The sequence below is a fragment of the Morone saxatilis genome, unplaced genomic scaffold (assembly GCF_004916995.1).
Source record: "Morone saxatilis isolate NCDOM2014 unplaced genomic scaffold, NCSU_SB_2.0 Contig20, whole genome shotgun sequence".
Taxonomy (NCBI): Eukaryota; Metazoa; Chordata; class Actinopteri; family Moronidae; genus Morone; species Morone saxatilis.
Window position 1 is genome coordinate 3,920,030 of NW_023339763.1, and position 21,552 is coordinate 3,941,581.

The 21,552-nt window shown below is 40.1% G+C and overlaps 1 protein-coding gene across 2 annotated transcripts in view; it reads right to left on the bottom strand.

Moving 5' to 3' along the window:
* The window catches only part of tmem132e (transmembrane protein 132E), a 330,786-nt gene that overhangs the window by 81,630 nt on the left and 227,604 nt on the right, over positions 1-21,552 (bottom strand). Inside the window, exons 1-2 of one of the 2 annotated variants that reach the window (XM_035667106.1) lie at positions 20,789-21,253; positions 19,166-20,132 (exon numbers count right to left, since the gene is read on the bottom strand). In XM_035667106.1, the coding sequence (XP_035522999.1) occupies positions 19,166-20,132; positions 20,789-20,867 (1,046 nt within the window). In that variant the 5' untranslated portion in view covers positions 20,868-21,253. Of the gene's footprint in view, positions 1-19,165; positions 20,133-20,788; positions 21,254-21,552 lie in introns of those variants that run through there. The other variant, XM_035667107.1, reaches the window with a different exon arrangement.

Sequence of the window (21,552 nt, forward strand, 5' to 3'; positions counted from 1 at the left end):
TTGTAATGCGTGCATCATGCTGTGTTGTGTGTGTGTGTGTGTGTGTGTGTGTGTGTGTGTGTATGTTTGTGTACGCAGTTAAGCGCATGAGGTCTGTGGAGAAAATTATACAAAGTTAAGTGGTTCTAAAACCTCATGCTTGGCTTTCGCAGCAGGAAGACAGGGCCAACCAGGGCTAACTCATTATTCATGTCCCCCGTTTCTTCCCAAACAGAATTAACGTGGATGAGTTGGAATGTTGCAGCTCAAGGGGAATTATTTGTCAGTCCAGTTTTGGTGTCAAAATAACTGTAGTGTGCGTGTTGAGGAGAGAGAGGAGAGGAGGCGATTATGGGATAGATTAAAGGATAGGAGAAGAGATAGAGGAAATGATAGAGGTGAAGAAGAGTAAAAAACAGATGTGGTGAAAGTGAGACAGGTGAGGAGTGATGAGCAGCGAGATGATATATCAAAAAAACTTTTTAGCTTTGGACAGTCTTGGCTACTGGAAGAGTGTAAGCAATTTGGGCTGATAAATGTGTGTGAGAGAGTTTGAGAGATGGACAGACAGAGGGAGTAACAAATAACTATGCTTTCCAGAAAAATACTTTTCAGAATCTCCCTTTAAAAACTACATCCAATAATTGGTTAATTTAGTAAAAAGGGACACACATGTCCAAATCCTACTATAGTTGCTACTTTCCCAATTTTGTGCTGACTTTGGGCAAAGTAGGGAAGTTTTAATTATCAATACTCAGCCATGGTCACTGAAAACAGGCTCCAACACGAAAACAAATTAAACAGATTGAGAGAGAGGACAGTGTTGACTTACATGCACTGTTCAGTTTATAAAAGATGGTGATGCAGGATCTTTTGATATTTTACTGCTGATGTTGCTGTTTTGTTTCAACTGTAAATATCATCCAGTGGTGAGTATGAGTGCCTCGGTTATACATTCAAAACCAAATAAACAAGCCCAGTAGTTGGATAAAATGTCCAGGGGGTTAGAATATCTGGATTTTAATCTTTCTTTATAATTATTCATCTACAGTCATAGCAAATTTAGTGAGCTCTGGAATTTTAAACCCAAAAGGATCCCAGAGGCAGGAAAACTAAGTTGCATTTGCTTGAGCAGAGGCAAAGTGGATGTAATTGTAACTGACCCTGATGATGGGAGCGATTGCTGGTCATTAAACCATAAAATACCGGCCAGGGTAGGAGATAATAAATCTCAGACAGGAACGTGAAACTCAGCAAAATCAGCCAAGGCCAGGACTGTAACGGCTGGGGGGGTTTAGGCAAGTGCCAGCTCTGAATTTCAATTGTGTCTGTCCCCACATGTCCAACTGATACACATGTACGAACTCAAAATAGCTTGGGTAAAAACACATGCGCTATAGGTGTAGAGTGCATCTGCTCCTCCTTCGATTGTGTGTGCATAAAGCATGTCCATATTAACAGTGACAGTGACAATAACAGCGAGCCCCCTCACCCCTTCAAAGCATGAAAACATGAGAGCAGTGAGCTGAAAGAACATCCTAACACCACCACCCATCATCGCAGTCACAGCCAGGACAATCTGAGATCTATGTTCCATCAAGCACTCACCTCCAGCATATAGGGCTCTGCAACTAGTGGCCCGACATTTACTTCTCACACAACAAGCTGTAGTTTTTGGTATTCAGAGGCAGGGTGCAAAAATAGAACATCATATTCTTTTGTGTACCCAGACTTCTATCAAAGACAAGTTCACATCTCCTTTTTCCTCTCACTCCTGCAAAGCACAGATGAGGCAAAGGTGGCTAAAGATAAAACTGGATGCCTAGTTTCTTGGCAGGGAGCCACTCTCCGCATATAGCACGAATACGGACACATTCATTGTTCACCTGGACACTTATGTCTGACGTGTTCTGTTCCTGGAATGATTGTACAGTAATGCAACCCACTGCTACAGGCATTTTAACACATGAAAGGGCTGTGACGGTGTGCTTCGCTCCAGACTACATGAAAAGGCGATGTAGTACTGTGGTTTGCTAGAAAGATAAGACCCTGCTGAGAGTACAGTAGTTGTAAAGAAAACATGAAATGTTATACAGCCATTCGTTTACTTTCATAAAACACAATGAGCCAGATTAGAAAGAAATCAGTCTGTTTGATTTGGGAGTTGTTGAGAATTGACAATTGGCAATTTGTGTCATGTAAATGTGCTATGCAGTTATAACGTAAGAAATACAGCTTCATTTGCTGTCTAAATAAATCTGTATGGCAAGAAAAAAACCTTCTGGTTCACAATAGCTGCTGTGTTTCTTCTTTGGCGATCTGACTTGATTTGTGATAAGTATAAGAAGATCTGGGTAGCACAAATGACACAGATGACATTAAAGAGGAAATTAGAGAAAAAAACACGACTTTAAAGAGTAACTACACTAACACGCTACATTACAGCTGGGACTGGTCAAGTACCACACTTGATCATACCAAGTGTAATGGTGTGTGTGGTCATAATGTAATACATTTGAAGGGCAATGCAGTGCTTTTCCTCTATATGAGATTCGATGTAGAGTTGCTTTTAAACACTTGCTTGTAGCCCCAGGAACAGTTCAGCTTTGTTAACTTTGATGAGAAAATGAGCTTTCGACTCAAATTTCAGGCACTTTGCTAAAAGGTAGGGATGTTCTTTTGATCTTTGCACAAGAGAATGAGTTCAGCCACATCACAACGGGAACTGCAACTGCAAAAAGGCTCGGTACCGGTTGAAATTGTTCAATACTATTGCCCATTCCTAGCTGAAGCGTGATACCAATTTGAGGAATTTAAACTGATTTTTATTAAAGTTCTTAAAGGTTAAATGTTCTATCTTACAAGAACTTTGCCTGCATTAAATACAGTCTAAAACTGGCAAAAGGAGAAAATGTCTAATTAAAGAATAAGTAAACACTAAGGCACTAAATCTGGCCAGACTTCTTTGCCATCTTCTAGTACTAGTCAGTTAGTTTCTGTCAGTACCAAAAACGGATTAAGGTTTTGACACCCTGCCCTCAGCAAAGCAAAGCAACGGTTTGTGACTTTTTATTCTCGCTTCTAAACACATGAGTTTTTGTGTTAGTGCACCAATTTAGATGTGTTTACAACGTGTGAGTGATGGCTGATACTGCAGCAAGAAAGCTAACAAGGTGGCTTTAACTAGACACAAAATCAATATGACAGCACAGTGTTGAAATGATTAGTTCATAGTCAAATAATGAACCGTTTGGTAAATTGACAGTCCCTCAAGAAGAGACGCTCTTCTGCCTTCCTTCCGTCCCACTGTGTGTCCCGCTTTAGCTGACGGTGTATTTCACATAAAAATCTTGCCCAGTGAAGCTAAAACATGATAGGCGGCAGACACACTGGGCCCAGGTGTTTGAGCTCTGTAAACACAAACTATTCCCCTCTTCCTTTCTCCACACCAGATAACGCCGGGCCCCGAGGGAGGCAGCACACAACAGCCACGACACCAAGAGGTGGGGAGAGAGGGTGTTGGGGACCTGTTGTCAGTTCCAATTGGCTCGCTCTCCCACACCGAGCTCTCCGAGGTCCGCTAAGGTAGCCCAGTCGAGCGCCTTCTTGGTTGAGAGACAGAGAAAAAACAAAAAAGAGTGTTTGAAGACTGAGGCGCTTCCACATCCTCAGCCCCACCACCACCTCGGTCTGCTGGTTTCATTAGGCTTCAATTAACTGCACCAAATGATAAGGGGAAGCATTGATGCTGCTTAACAAGTTAATGCACATGCTGTGTACTTAAGAGTGCTTCAGTTAGTATAACAGATGATGCTGATTTTGCACTTTGTCTTTACATACATGGAGTACTAAGTTGTTATTCGGCCTATTTTACATCACAGGACACTTCTGCGTTACAGATCGTGTTTCTCAATACTTGGTTGCGACAGTAGATGAGCACCAAAATGGCATTTGCTGCACAATGGGACTCTGGGCAGTGAGAGCTGAATTACTACATGAGGCATTCACTGAGAGAGAACATGAGCTGAAGCCAGACAATCCTTTGCCACTTGCTATGAATTCAATTTCAATGCCTGACTGTGTCTATCTCAGGTTTCAGCGGGAGAGAATAATTAACCCCCCTTCTGGTGACATGTAGCAATTTCCTTAAGTAAATGAAGTGCTAATATTCTGAACAAATGCATTCAGACACCTTGCTGGGCTTAGGCTTGTTGCCTGGTAACAGTGTTTTATAAAGGAATAGTAAATCCTGATTTGATCTGAAGGCGATATGTTTTTGAATCTATAATCCCACATCATCCGATAACAGGAAAGCAAAATGGTCCCACTCTGTGCGATCCTACGATAAATTGAAAATAATTACTTTATTTGTTCATCCCCTTGGGGAAATTCATCTTTTCACTCCTAGAAATGATCTAGATGGTATTATTAGGCTTATTTTTATGTTATTTTAGACAGATGCTGGAAAACGTTTTACTGCAGGAAAATGGCACACAAACGGTATTGGTTAGAAATATAGGCATTATTTACATTCCTGTAATTACTGTACATTGACATACACATGAAAAGCATCTATTAAAGTACACCCGACTGCGCACTACACATTGTGTATTCTTTACTTTGATTAAAAGTTTAACCTTAAGCTCCTCTCCTTAAAAAAAGTCTACTCTACTCCCAGGCAAGGAAAATAACAGTAAATACGGAAACATTAGGATGAATCAAGTTCAGAGTTGTAAAACATACCATGCAGCAGATGTACAGTTAAAAAATAAATGCTGACAGCTTGTGTTTATCGTTGTAAGGAGTTTCACTTTGGAGCTTTTACAATTGTGTACAATCTGGTTTCGGTTGCTTATTTCTTCTGTTCTTATACTTCAGCACTCCATCATCGCACATTTACTTCTTTACAGTCTAGAACATCTATATGGTTTAAAAGTTTAAAAAATGCTGATCTGATTCCTCCCGCTGTGTGCTCTAATACTCCGCTGTTTGACTCTCTCTATCATACTGTCTCACTTACACAGCAGACCTAGCTAAAAATACCTTTACTGAGTCGCTCTTTTGCCAAATGGATGATTTTCTTGTCAAAATGATTTTCTACCGCAATAAATACGACACTGTCTGATCTTCAAACCTGGATCTCAAAGGATTAAAGGGTTGATGCAAATAGGGTTAAGCTATCAGCTTTCCAAGGCAGTGGCAGGCATTGTACAAGTAAATGACAAATCACATGTCAGGTTGGCGTGTGAGTGGGCTGAAGTGGAGCCGGCGGCGGTGGTGGGGGAATCATGACAGAGGGGTGTGTTTCTCTAGAGCGATATAACATATCATAATTACATAGATTTTCTATCAATTATGAAATTTTAAGATTAATACATGTGCCGAGAGTACAGACGAAAGTACAGGCGCTGTTAACATACATATAATCAGTAATACAGGCCTTCAGGATCAGTGCTCCACTAAAAGGAAAGAATGAGAGAATTACCTAAAAACTCAATATAATTCATGAATGGATTATATGTTTACATGTATGGCATACTGATACGTTACTGAGAATTGACAGGTGTCCAGTAATTCAATATAACGGATGGTATAACTAGACACTTTTGAGGCAGGTGTTTGTTTGGTAAATTGATGCATTTAAAGAACTCTAAAGCAAAAGTTTATGATAAAGCGGTTTCACTAAAGAGCCTAGTCTTGATTAATTATGGCCTTGTTTGTTTTCAAAACAAGCAGGAAAAAAATATTCTTGCTTTAAATATGCAAAACCTTTCAAGCCTTAAACGTTGGGTAGGTGTCAAATTCCATTTCAAATAGCCTCCACTCTGTGGGCTGCAATACGCAGTGATTATTGTAGTCCTTAACTGTTGCTTTGTGGGTGGGTAGAGAGCTAATGGAGGATATCTTGATGGAGACGTAATTAACTGCAGTCAATACAAATACTAAGCAGTTGAACTTTCCTACTACAACTTTCTTACAAACCAATCATTGCTAATGAAGGAAGAAAATAACGATCTTTGTGGTCTGTAGAGTCAAAGTCAAATTTTTTTTTTACCGGTGTGTTTTATTATTCATAAAATAAGTAAAGTGTATAAATTAAAACTAACACAACACTGTTGTGCCAAAAATGAGCCATGTAAGTTGAGCCAGAGAGCCAGTGTGCAAAAGAATTCTGACCACCAATTTGCCCATTTACCTATGTTTGTACACCAGACCGAGCAATGCCAAAGCTGTGAAAACAAGATCCAGTGTGTAAAAAACAAAAACTGAATTTTCCATTAAGAACAACAAAAAAATTTAACTAGAAACAAGGCTTCAAGCCTGAGCCTGAAATAACAACACCGCTCTCCGTCTCTCTTGGTCCCTCTGCTGCAGGATGCTTTCTAGTGCTACAACAAGAAGAATTGCTTTCTTAAACAAAATCCTTCCCACAGAGGAATAAACAAAGACAACCACAGTCCTTAAAACTCCACCACCGAGGAGAATTATGTTTCTTGGATATGGTTACCAATTCACTGCAGACTACTTTAAAAAGGAAAGTTTCATGTAATGCCCATTTTAACTGGGTTGTTCAGTGCTATTAAATCTTCCAAGTGATTTGAACATGCACTGCCCACTCTCCTTAAAAGAAAGAAAAAAATAAATGTGAGAGTTCACAACTGGGTGCAGCGCTGTGAGGCTGGAGCGCTAAACAGCCATTAAAGAGCATGGGAGGGCATTGCAAATGGCCATAACAAATCTGTCCTAGTTTGCTGGGAGGCATCAATTTTGAGGAGTGTGCTCAAAATTATTCTAATTTAAATCAGCCTAACATAACAACCTTCCAGCAGTGGGAACCTACACTCCAGAGCCCACTCCTCCCCCGAGAAGAACAAAGAAATGAGATGAAAGGAGGTTTCACACGTGGTGATATGAAGAGTTGGGCTTCACTGCATGGGGGTGTGTGGGGATGCAGGTAAGGGGGGTGTAGTCAGTCCTTCTGCATGCAGCCTGAAAAAGAAGCCATCAAACTGTTCTTGCACATACTGACCACATATATATGCAATTTGAAGTTGTAAGACCTCACCCCACCCACAATACCCAGGGGGCAAGTATGCCACACGGTGGTGCTCTGTTTGAACTTTAACCCCCTCTGCTACAGCATACATAATGTTCGCAAAAGAAATCACTTCAATAGGAAAAAATAAATCACAAACAGCACTGCATACTTTCTTAACCTTGAGGCTGCAGGGTATGAAGATGGGGTCACAAACAATTCAGAAAGATACATTTATTTGTCACATTCAAAAAATATTTCAATATATGTCATTTCAAGTTCCCTCAAGGCTCTTGGAAATATTCAAGAATGACAAATAATAATTTTTAGAAAATATATGCTATAGAGAAATTTTACCTTCAATTCTCTTTAATGGGGGCCATGAGCAACTTTTCATTTAAAAAAAATGCCTTTTTTGAAGACCTGGTGTTCGCTTCCATTGACATATTCTGGCAGAAATCATACGCAAAATTGTTAACTTAATTTCAAAAGAGCGCATATCCTTTTTGCAACAGTCTGTCTACACAGATCTCACTCTCCACATTGTTCTGGACTGTTGGACTAATACACTGTTAATATATTCTGCTATATATTATACTATACTTAGTATTCTTACAATTATTATTATTTATTATATTAGACTTAATGCAGATGGTAGTATGAATACTGTCCTGTAAGAGTAAAAAAGTGACTGGGTATATCATGCGGAGTGAGTCACCAGAAGGAAGTGGAAAAAAAAATTCATGCATTTGCAATCATTAGATTAGCAGTCCTGGATGGCCGCCATGTTTTATGAATATATATTAACCCAATCATGTCTTTATCAGAATTTCTTTCATTGAGATTGGCCAGTTTCCCATGTGCTCACAATGCATTAGCTTACCCATTATTCATTTACCATTATGCCCATTATGCAGCATAAAAGGCAGAGAAATGCTGCCAAGGTGCATTTATATCGGCATAGAACAGCACGGCTCTGCCTTCAATAAGCCTTCATGAATACAATCATGACTGACTTCTGTTTCACTCCTCTCTCTTAGTTCTGTTGTGACTTCCAGTCATCCAGTATTTACAGTGAGTACAAGGTTTTGACTACACGTGGAATCACAAATGGCCGATATTTTAACATCTTAACAGCTTCAAACGTACAAAATTGCAAGGAACTTTTGTTCTTTCTGGATACAAAGCAAAAATTGTATCCAGAAAAAATTGAAAATTGTACTCCTTGTTGAATAAGCCACAGTTATTTTTTGTCCCAAGAATCGAATGCAACTGTATATGCCCAAAAGAGTCTTGCTCTTAGGACAGCAGTAAACAGTGCGTCGCTTGATCTTTGTGTACAGGATTTGATGTTCAGCTTTGCAAATAACAGCTGTGAAGAACACTCACTCAAGGCACCGAGTAGATCATTAAAATCAAAAGTTAGTTGTGGTGGGGAGATGCAACTTCTCCACACCACTGCTTCCTTTGAAACTGCAGCATACTGGGCAGTACAATCCTTCACGCTGGGTAGAGCCGTGTCTATTACTACAGATTGGCTCGGCAAATCTCTTGGCAGGCATCATAAAAAAAAGCAGAAAGAAGGAGCGAGAGAGAGAGAGATAGTAATAAAACCTCGCCAATTTCTGTCTGTGACAACATGAAAGAGGGAGGGACAGGTAAATGGAGGCTGCCTGCAGTGGAAAATATGGCTTATCTTAGTCTTGTCCCCTAAACCCCTAAAAGTTTTGAAGATAACCACATAAGGCTATGTGTGTTGGAAGAGGGCTGCTTTGTGCAGGTAGAAAATGATCTAATGGAGGAGGAAGGGGACAGAAATTTGATGTTGACTGAGAAATATGATAACCTCTCAGGGCAGATGCCTCACTACCTGCCTATCAACCTACACATATTCCTCCCATCTGATTTTCCACATTATTGCATTTCCCTCACCGAATGTCATCCAATCATGAACCGAAATATGCCTATAAGATAAGACGCAACAGAGAGTGAAGACATTCTGTCACTCATTTAATTCTTGAATAAAGTTATGCAACCACCATTTCCGCAGCAACACTTCCTTGAACCCAATAACTGATTTCAGCACATTTAGCAGCACTGTCTGCAGCCAAACACTTCTTGATGAATTCATCAGTCTCTCCCAGACGCGTGGGGTAATTTGGTCCACTGTTAATGCAGAACTGCTGTTAATCAGGGTTTTTGAGTATTAACAGCTCATTTTGTTTAGTTTTTTTTTCTTTTTTTCCCCCCAAGTTAATCTTTTCATCTGCACATAGAGAGTTGCTCCAGAAGTGCTTTCTTGTAAACGTGACATGAGGATACATATTGCAGTATATATACAGCTACTCTGCCATAAGTCAGATTGTTCACATTAAGTCACAACCACAGAATGAAGCCAGTTGAAAAACGTTACATAAATGATACATAAATGTTTTTTTCTAAATGTTTTCTGGACTTTTTGGAGGAGCCATCCCAAATCAGCTATTTCATTACTCTTCTGATCAGATAAAGATGTTAATCACTCAAATTGGTAAACCAACATATTTAAAGAGCCATGGTCAGTAAAATACTGTCCAAAAAAAGCTCACTTTCACGTTTTCTGTTTTTGTGCTGCAATTACCAGCACATATAGTATGCACCTTTTATTATGGGGTCACAAATTATAATTTAAACGCAGCACGATGTCATACGAAAGTTAACAGGGAGGCCACTGTAGTCGGCTGTGTTGAAGCCAGCAAATTTGTGAGCAGATGATAACGAGGATGAGGAGAAAAAGAGCTGCATTTTTAATTATGTTTTTTGTTGGAGCAATGGCTACTACTTCTGCGTTTGATTCTTTCACTGCCATGTTTTTATGTGTTCTTTGCTTGCTATGTAAAGCACTTTGTAATCATCTATTTTACGTGCTATATAAATAAAGATGACTATTTATTATTATTCATTATTAATTAATTCTGTTGTGAAGAAAATTGTCACATATGAGCAAAACAAAAAGGACTTGGACCATTTTGTCCTGCAGTCTAAACATAAACCTGTCCATATGAAAACAAAGAAACGTGTTTGGAAAGAGAAAAAACATTTAATTTGGAACACAGGGAAATTATTTACAAAGATAAAACAGTTAACGTGAGCCTGTGCAGTCGAATGAAAAACATACTTTTTATACCTGAGGACTGCTTGTTTGATTACCTTGCAGACCAAGGAAATGAGGAGCTCTGAGCTTTTGTCAATTTGTCTCCCAGGCTCCCTCTATAAACTAACACAGTCTGCAGGAGGATCTGGCAATATTCAAATATGCTTTGGAAAAAGTGGAAAAGCACAGAAAATCCTCAGGTCTGTCTGTGTTTATCCATCTGTCAGACAGATATTTGATCAACTGGCATGAGACCTATTTCAGCATGTGAATGAGACAGTATATATAGAAAACCCTACCCGGGTACAACATGGTAAAGCAAAGAAGTTGATATAATGTGATAAATTTGAGATGAAGATTTGGATGTCTCACCAATCATTGAAAGAAACACACAGCAGCTCTCAAATTACAGCGTTCATTAGACCAATGCAATGGACAAAATAAAGCTATTTCTGCAGAGACAGAGCTTCCATTGCCAATCTGTAGATTAACTCGAAATGAAAGGGTTAAAAACCAAACCTATGTGAAAGAACTGAACAGAGAGAGAGAGAGCACTCGGTAATATTTTACATTCTATTAATCAAAAAGGATTAATTAAAGCCATTTAGACTACAATAAGGCCTGCATGGTGATACTTCACAGTGGGAATAGATGATAGGGATGAAACCGTAGTTGTTCTCTCCAAACATACGGTTTTTAAATCACATGACCTATGATTAAAAAAAATTATGTATGTGAAATGATTTTCCCACAAAGCCTGAGCACATCACAAAGGTCCAGCACAATTAACGCTGTCAGAAAGAGTTCATTCAAGTTTGATTAAGTGGTAAATGGGGAAAATGGGCGCTGATTATAACCTCTCCTGCAGCACTTTCATAACATTCCAGATGTCATTATTACACATTTTCCTATTATTTAGCCTGATATTTGGTTTCGTTAGAAACTCTGGGATCTTCACTACATTTAAAACAGTTTGGTGGTTCCGAAGAACGCTTGTTTGCAGATGTCTGTCTAATGAGCCCACTGTCAGGTTGAAGAGGTTAATGAATAAGCATTGAAGTATAAGCCACCGGTCATGGTATTAGTGAACAAATTTGTGCAACCTGATGAGAATGTGATGCATCTACTGCTTAAACTGAGCCTCTTCTGGACTATGTTAACTAATGTGAATATAGCTGTATACGTGACTATTTGAGTTGATTTAGCTACAATCTAACGTAATTGGTTGTGCTTGGGTCACTGTTTGTTTCAAAACCAAACCTACACGCTTGCTAAGCATACTAAAAAGCCCTCAATAGATATGGGTCTAATAACAATCTTTCAAATGCATAAACTACAATCACCTAAGCAAAGTTTCTCAGCTTGCCCATTCAAGGTTAGAAAAGGGCCGATTTACTTTAGTTGTAGTCAAGCACTGGAATAAACATGCATAAATATCTGCATTTTGCCTGGCGTAGAGAGCTGACACAGGCAACTTTCTTTAAGCATTAAAAACTTGAGCTCAAAACAGCCCATTTCATTAAAATCTTGGCACATGCAGCATATCCCCCTTTTGTGAGTTGTGCCAACGGCCTTTAAGAGGAGATCCACACATATTAAAGTTCACAATGGTAAATACTTTCCCCCCTGCTGCTTGACCTCAAATTACTAGGAAGGAATGAAGCAGTAGAGGAAGTAGTAGTGGTGGTGCAGTTCACTATGGCCTAACGCAGAGGCTTTCGTTTTATTTTATCATCGTGAAAGAAGGAGCACTTTGAGACTCTCCTGACCTCCTCCTCTTTTATCAGAGATGAGTGCTGATAAACAGCAGTTCTCTGTGTCACCCGATGTGTCGTGACAAGACGGCCCACGGCAGAGGCATCACTTCTCGAGTCATACGATCTGAACGTGTGCATGCTCCACGGCGAGAGGTGCTGACATTTCCCATCAAAGCATCAGGAAAAGACAAGCCGACACTGACAGTGACAATGAGACGTGGGACACTGAGCGGAGCGAGACCGCAGAGTCTGGCAGGAAGCAGAGGCTGAGGTCAGGAAGTTGCTGTGTTCCCTACGAGGTGCAAGCAACCATCTAGCTGCCGGGGATGAAGCCTCTATTGCTGAATGTGGGTCACTCTCCCTGGCTTCCACTGCGCTTTCTCTCCTCAAGCCTTTATTTGGAGCCAGGGCATTTGAATACTGCATGTTGTACCCAGGGCTCTGGCGTCTTCAAGAGCCTTGTACCACGTGCACATAGATGAGGATAATATGAATATACCTCGTGTGTGTGCTGCAACAAGGCTGCGTTTGCTTCAGCGAAAATGTCAATGAGTCACCAAAATCTAAATTGGCAGCTCATCATTGACTACATACATGCATTGACCCAGCCGCTGTTTAAAGTCTTATTCGGCTTAAGCTACTTGTATGACCCTTTGATATCCCTTAACTAAGTCTCCATATGAATAAACCAAGGAACACAATATTCATGGCTCCTTGCCAGCTGCAGCTCTTTGGCAAAGCAAGATTAGCTCTAGTACATTGGAAATAAATAGCATTTAATTAGCAATAGTAATAGTTAGTGCTTTCCTTTGTGCTTGTGCTGAAATACAAATGCATTTTAGTGTTCACAGATGACAAACAGATACAGGGGATAAAAGGCTCATGCCACATCCTGTATGATAACGCACATGATTTCCGCTTTTTTCCGATTTTCAGCCAATCAGAAAACTTTTGTCAGCGCACAGGGAGTTATTACACAGTACAGAGTACATCTGGAGATCTGGAGATTTTAGTAAATGCATAGGGAGAACTGATGAGATAATACTACAAAGACATCACAAGCATTTTAGAATGATCTACTGGCCAGAGTGGTGGGAAAATTGTTTATATGTCCTTGAAGCTGTGACAGACAGTCCCAAGAGCCAGGAGTGACGGCAGAATAACAAGACAAGCTTATGTTTGAGGGATTTAGTGCGATTTGTCTGATTTTTCATTATTAGTGTCTCAAAGTCTCATCTGATTCCATAAACAGGTTTTAATGAAGTCAAGACAATGGCACAGGAGTCATTTTATGGTTTCATGAAACTGCATTAATACATTTGTTTTTACCACTTGGTGGCGAACAAAGCTAAAAAAAAAAAAGTCTATTTACACATTGAGCAGACACAAAGCGACTGTAGGCACGTTCTTGTTTTAACTCTACCAACACCTGAGAAAGATATCAATGCCCCGTTGGAAGCTTAATGTAGTTTATGCAATTGGACACTGATTCTCTTAAAATGTTAAACGCTCAACTTTGTTCACCAGCTCTGCTTTCTGGTGCTGAGCAGGTAACATACAGCCTGACCATCAAAGGTTCTTTTTCTTTTTTCCCTTTGCTAAAAACAGCTGTTTGCTGCAGGTGGAAATTAAGTTGATGAGAGCAGAGTTTGTGGGCGGAAAAAACCAAATGAGCTACAGGGGGGATAAGAGGATTTATAGAGCTGCAGAGTCGAGTGATAATTCTCTGTGGGTTCATCACCTTTCACATAATATGTAGTCATTTGAGCAAATAGACCTTTTTCACAGCAGCCATTTTGACATTAAAGAGTAGGCTAAACATAGGTGTTACCAATAACACTTATTGGAATACTAATTAAGGCTGTGTTCTATTCAAGTCATGTTGGCTCACTGGAAAGGTTCTGCTACACTAAATGGAACAGAGCCTTGATTAATATTGTTCATAACGTCTGTGATTCCTATTTTAGGTCAAAATGGCTGCTGTCAGTATAAAAAATGTGGACTAGTTGAGCTTTACACAACCACAAGTGAACCAGTATTTAAAACTGATTTTGACGGTATTCCCTGAGGAACTCCAACCACTGACTGTCTATTTTAACCTTATGATACTTATTATATACGCCATCTGGCTTATGTCCTGTAAATACAGTACATGATGACAAGCAGAGCTTTTTTTTTATGAACCAGATATAGAGGGAGTCAGTATTGTGGTTGTATATCAACTCTGATGGTGAGTAGAGAATACTACAAAGGATTAAAGACATAATATTAAAATTTACATTTACAGTGCAAAATAAACTCATTCAGGAAAGCAATATTATTCTGCACCACGACAAGCAGAGCGTGCTAAATAACATTAAATACAGCATATTAATATTGTATTGCCATGGTAACTGAGTTTGACACACCACTACTCCACATCCTACTTCCTAACATGTACTCATGCAGGCACACACAACGCATATTTCTGACAGCAATTCTGTGGCCGCAAGGAAAACTAGGGCATATTCCACAAGTGGCCAGGCTCTGCCCTCTGTCTGCCTGGCATGCCATCATCTGCAATAACAAGTCAAAGGCCTTCAAAGCTGGACGACTGAAAGGGAGGAAAATCGGAAGAAACGAGGCAAAGGGAGAGTCAGAGGAGGCCCTCTGATTCATCTTTAAAAGACGCTCCTTATTGCATCTTTAATCATCTTCCTCGATGCGCAGGGACAACTCGACAGTTGGCTTCCAGAACTATTGAATTCACACCCTATTGAGTCGAGTCACTCAGGAGGCTCGAACTGGGCTTTCTTCTCCCTGCCCTATCTCTTTTTTAACTCTCCTGTTTTATCACTCCTCATTTCCATCCCAGTGAGGGGCTCAGAGAGACATGCTGCCTAAGAATTGCAGTGGTATATGGATGCTAACATGGTCAGCTAAATGTTTCAAGAGGCAGGGGATATGACAAAGCCTTTCCCTTGTACTACAAAGCCTTGCTGTAACTTTGTCACACGCCTTGACTGACAGATTCCCAGAGCCGATTTTCTCTGATTTAATGAAACTATTTTGTAATCTAGATTTCAGATGAAGGCATACATCAGTAAAAGTGAAGAACACTGGCAGGCAAAGACTCTGTGTTATGGAGGACATAATATTATGACTGACACTAGATCATACATTTTACAGATAGAGAGGGAGTCTTAAGGAGTGTAAATGTTGCCCTGACAATGTGAAGACAAATGTTTGGGAGTCCTGGGGGTTCGGACTTTGATTATGAATGGTTAACACTGGCTACCAGAAAGAGGATTGTGAGAATATACACACACACAAAAAACAAATCCAAAGCATTAATTCAGAAATTAATTTAACTTTTCAGCTACCCACGGGATCAAAAATTACATCAGCTAGTGAGAAATAGGTCAATGTGGCCTTTGGTTCAGCTTTTCAGTTTTCTGTTCTTCTTTCAAAATAAAAAGGCACTGATTGTACTGTAACTGTCCTTCATCTGAACTCTCATTGGCTGTTAAATACATTCATGGTTTTTGATTTGCAAATAACAGTTCCCATCACTCAGTCAAGACATCTGCTTCATTGTTTTTTTGGGGGGTCTTTTATTGCCTTTAATGGATACAGAAAGCTGTAGAGAGACAGGAAAGGTGGAGAGAGAGAGGAGATGACATGCAGCAAATGGCCACAGGTCAGAGTTGAACCTTTGACCGCAGCAGCAAGGACTATCAGGACGCCCCAGATGCCTGCTTTCATGAAATGGCACATACTGGTACCAAAATGTGTTTACATTTTTCTAGTTCCTAGAAATCCTAATCAGTGCATATAGTCATATTGAATGATTAGTTAGCAGTCTCTATGGGTGTTTGTAGGGTGACACATTGCAGGTTTCTCCACCATTTTTGCAAAGCAACTATACTCAATAGAGAAGTGCAATTAATTTTTTAAACTGCACGTGCTGCTTCTTAATTAAACATTCTAGCATTGTTCTTTGTGAGCTAATTTCCCAAAGGCTATGATAGTAAAATATTGTATGACGGTTCATTAGGTGGAACTCTTACCTAATCTTTCAGGTGGAAAGGTAGTTAATGCAAAAACTGTTTTGCTGCTCAATGCTGTGGCCAGAGGTACAGTACATAAACTAAAGCAATCAGCGCTGATGTAAAGATACAATTGTATTTTTATTTACGAATGAAATGAATTAATGTAGTTAATTCAAAAGTTTAGTACTACAAAAAGTCAGAAATCCCTCCCTTTAAAAGGTCCAGTGTGTAGGATTTAGTTGCATCTAGTGGTGTAGTTGCAGATTACAACCCCCTTGCCTCACCCTTTCATTCTCATTTGTATCTAGAGCCAGTGTTTGGTTTGTCCGTTCTGGCCTACTGTAGAAACATGGTGGTACAACATGACAGCCTCCATAGAATAGGACTTGCTACCTCTGTAAATAAAAATGGCTCATTCTAAGGTGACAAAAACAGAATGATTCATATTTTCAGGTGATAATACACTAATAAAAAAACTATGAATATTATTTTCCATTTCTGACATTTTCCTCCTAAATGTTACACACTGGACCTTCAAAATGAAAGGGAATAACTATTATTAAACCATTTCTGCAGGGAAAAATAATATTAGTTTTCTGTTGGAGCTTAACGAGTTATTGTGGCTTAATTAATACCCCACAAAATCTCTCAAGTTAGATGTGTAAGAGATTTAGTTAAGGTTACAACAATCTTATTTACAGTGTGTTTCATCATTGTTCCTGAGTTAGTCAGTCAGTAGTCAGCATTTCTATTCTTCTCACTGCCTTCACGCCTACGAGCAGAGAAAAACTTACTTTCCTCAAGCTTTGTCAAGTGCAAATAATCATTTATTCTCTAACCCTGAATATTGTGTCGACAACCGAGGAAGGAAAAGAAGTGCAGAGACCGGAGAGCCACGCTGAGCCTCATGCTCCCTCAGCTCCGTTTCCACAGGCAGTGGGGTCAAACTCACAATTGAACACTGGCACCATTATTTACTGTAACAGCCATTATAATCGTTCTGAGACAATTCTAATGTCAGATAATATAAAATGAATATTGATGAGAAAATAGGAAGAAATTTAAAGCTGTAATGTAGATGTAGCAAAGATGGCTGTGTTGCGGAGGGGATGAGGAACTGTAGGTAGAAAATAAAAAATACAACAGCTAGAAAATTAAATGTACCAAAAAATGACCATGTATAAGGGGAGACGAACCTACGGACAATTAACACCCAACTCTGCAGCTCCCTTAAGCTTTACAGGGCTTTATAGTGAGGTTCAGCTCATTGTTTAGCTGCTGGCCAACAACTTTACTGTTCTGGTTCAGTCTGCTCTCCTAGCATCGATAACTGCTGCAGCATACATTTGTGAAAAAAAAAACAGCTTACTGTACAGTACCTGCTCAGTACCAGACAGCAGATAGATACAGTTAGCAACTCTCTGGTAAAGATAGTTGAACATTTAGCAGTTAAAGAGCCAGATATTTCCCTCACAAGTTGGTAGAGACCAAACACAGAGCAAAGCTAAAAAGCACACCTGGCACCAAATCAAACTAAATGTACACAATAATTCCTGATTTAATATCAACTACACTGATACAGATCATCATCAAGAACTAACTAAAGCACTTCAGAATATTCTGAATCTTCCTGGATGTACAATATGTACTCAGATAAAGTTCTATTGTTTCAGTTTGATGGGCTTTTTCCATTTATATGCTTATAAAATTAAGACATTTGGAATGTATCTGTAATATGAGAACAAACGGCATACATTTAAAGTCAGTCATCTTTTTCTCCCCTCTAAGTCAATTTAACTTAATTAAACACAATTTCATAGTTAGGTTAATGTTAGATGTTATTATAAACGGTAAAGTTATGATAATAAAGTTTATTGATTTCTATGACCCTTTGTAGTTGTAATGAGTATTGCCTGTATTTAAACATGACGGAAATATTCTTCAACTGGGATGTGAGATAATATGTATGTTTGTTAGATAATGAGCATCAGTTATTGATATTGTGATATGGAAACATATTTATAACATATGTTGCTGTAGGCATCCCTAGTAGATAAACATCTGCAACATGTGTAGAAAAACACGATTAAAATAATCAATGATAATATTGTTTCCAACATTGTGAATTTAGTTTGTTCTCTTCCATTCCTGCTTGAGCATAAAATACCACGTGTATTGTAGCGAGGCATTTCAGTATGTGATCCACAACCATTATTTGTCAAACAGCACAGGCCTTGCGCTTTTAAACACAAATGGCTTTGAGCAGCAGTTCACAGCAAATTATTCATACAATCCTGTCCTGAGAGAAAAAATAAATCTCTGGATGTTAAGCCACCACTTCAAAAGGTGAACCATACAGTGCTGCTTCATTTTAACCCTGTCTTCTCCTTCTTTATCTTACCTGACTTTAATTACTGCTGGCAGATCACATGGCTCAGTGAAGGAGAAATTAATGAAGAGGATGAAATGTGTGATTACATGCTAATTTGCCTCTTTATACCTAAAATGAACATAAATTACATTGTAACACGTGCAGGAAACCCCATCCCAGACACAGAATATTGCATGGATTGAAATTATGTAACTTTGGCCACACTTACATGCACACCATGATCTTATGCTAACATAAAATACTGCAATTAATTTTGAGGTTATGTAAAACCTTTATCTAAATATCTAATATACTGCTTTGAATGAGACTGATTATCAAAACTGGAATGAAGACATCCAGTTCTGTGATAAATGTTCCATTAATGGAGGGGTATTTGGACATGTAAATCCAATATTTCATATATGCCTGTCCACTGGGGACTTCACAAGATGCAGCATTCACACTGCATCGCTTCGTTTGCATGCAGTCTTACTGCCTTAAGCCTAAACCTTGGACAAATTGCAGACGATTATGTGTTAGCATAATTATAAAAAGAAATATAAGACTGCAGTTTATGACAGGAGGGAAATGACTAATGTTGGCCCAGGTCTATCAGGGAAGCAGGCAAATAATATATTCATCAATAATTATTGTGTACATGATTGCACGGAAACAGGAAAATTCATGGAATGAGCTTCTGCTGTGCATGTAAACAGCTTGATCATATTTTTCCCCCAAAGGGTAAATGTGTGAATATAAACACATTAAATGTTACATTCAGGATGGAAACAGAATGAATATGAACGTTATCAGTACACACAGGGTATGTCATCAGTATAAATGTTAAAGGAGACTTACTTGAGGGTGAACTGTTCGACAGTGGAATTGGGCATCAAGTAGAGAAAGATTTTGAGGGTTTCTCCAGGCTTCAGGGGCTTCTCAGGCAGCCTGAGGAACATGTTCTTGTCTAACTGCTTGTCCACCAGCAGCTGCTCTTGACTGGCCTGGTACAGGCTGATGCTCCCGATACGCAGCAGGGGGTGCTGTGACAGAGGTTCTCCCCTGGAAACACCACCACCTCTATGACCTGAGCCCTCACTGCACTCCCCATCCAGATTAGGCCCATGGAGTGTGTAGTAGAGCTCAGCCTGGAGGGTCTCACTGGTTAGCCCATCCAAGAGCCCGTCACTGGAACCTTTCCTCCGCCCCAGCGGGGCTACATTGGTGTTAAACCAGGACGGAGGCAGCTCAAGCTGGGCCAAGCACTGCGCCAGGTTGCCTTTCATGCGGCAGGAGGTTTTAATTTCACGGACATCCCGGAAGGCGTGCAGACGGACGCAGGGCAGTTTGTCCTGAGCCTTGAAGTCATCCCAGTCACGGCCAGCGATGTAGAAAAACACCTGGACTGTTGGGTTGTTGGAAAACACCCGCGCCTGGACAATGAAGGCCCGCACCTTCCAGTTCACTGTTAGCTGGCCGGCAATATCCAGTGGACTAGCTGGCTGGAGCAAGTCCTTGGACAGGGCCTGGTCCTGGGCAAAAGGCCCAAAGCTTATGTTGATGGCAGGGAGGTCTTTTGTCTGGAAAACCACAAAACTCTCAGAGCGCTGCAGTGGGTGTCCAGTGCTGGGACTACTGCTGCTCTTACTGCTGCCGCCAACTGTTTGTCCTGTGATCTGAGTCTCTCGCAAAAAGAAAGCCAGTTGTGCATTGGACATTTTAAAGTTGGCGGGAAGGTACACATTGGGTGGTGAAGGACTGGCTGTCATTGCTGAGGAACTGAGGAGGGCATCTGAGCTGGTTGGAGAGATTTTACCTGCAAGAGCTGTGAAGAGAGGACAGAGAAAAGAGAGGTTAAACCTTTAAATCAATTTTCCCTTTTTTAACAGAAATAATTCAGAGTAAAGTAGAGAAAATAAGAGTAGAAGAAAAAAGAAGAAAGAGACACAAAGAGGAGGAGTCAGTGAACGAAAATGATGAATGAAGCAGGAAGTCACAGAGGTCTGCTCTGCTCAGTCAGCCGTAGAGAGGCAAAGGGTAGAAGGTCAACACACACTAATCAGATGATAACTGGTCAATACATGTCAAGCTCTTAGAGCACAGGCTATCCAACAAAACATGTTCACATTGTCAAGGTGCACGGCATGTGATCTTTAACTGGGACGCAACAACACATTCAGTTGGTGTTCGGCTATTCAACAGCTTGAACTGGAACACAGAAAATACACACCGCAGATCCTTTAAAATGGAAAAAACACACAAACTCACAAGGGACATGAAGGTATCCCTAAATTAGAGAATAAAACAAGTTCCTTGTTTCATTCTAACATATTCTCTATGTGTTAACATTGTTATCCAACGTACTGCACTGACTGCACTTGTTGAGAAAAACAAATCCACGTTGCTTAACACCTAAATTACCACAGCGAAATCAAAGTAGGGCAAATTCATCATAGAACAAACAGAATAAATGTGACATACTTATCAGAATTACCCAGAGCTGAGCACAAAAACATAGTTGCCTGTCCCCATGGTCCAAATCATAGATTAAAAGTCCCATATTCCAAATGGTTTTATCATTGAAATCGCATCCTTAAAATCAGAAAAAATCAAGAGGCTCTTTTTTAAAAGGAAAGCCTCTTCAAAAAGGTTGTGTTACACAGCAGGCACTCCAAAGAAGTTTCCCTTCTTTTTTGGTTTCTCTTCAGAAAATCTTTGTCAGGAGTTGCAAAAGAGTAATAAATGAGGGTGAAAAAAGAAAACAGCAATAGCTCCAGCAGTTTTTCACTCGGCCACGTTCTTGTTGCTGCCTACAAAGGTTCCACCGAGCTTCTTGAACTTGTGCTTGTCTAATTCCTTGTGGCTTAGGTCTTGGTTTAAGAGTGGTTCAGCCCCACGCAGCAGCTCTTTCAATCCCAGACTGTGCATGGCTCCAGGACAGACTCTGATAGACAGGCAGAGCCTCCTCCCGGTTGGTGGGCTGTACGGGAACTATAGACAAAGCCTTTGACGCCGCCCCATCTTGCCACACCTAGTCTCTAGTCTATAATCACCATTTTAGCTCCCGGTCAGAGCTAAGACACACAGTCCTCAGAGGACTCGACTCACACCACACACACCGGCACACACATGGAGGCGAAAGAAATAACACTCTCCAGCTCGATTCATCCTCTCCCTCTGGACGTGTTCAGGCAGACTCATGCAAGTGTGTGTATAAGCACTTAGTGTCAGTGTGTGTGTGTGTG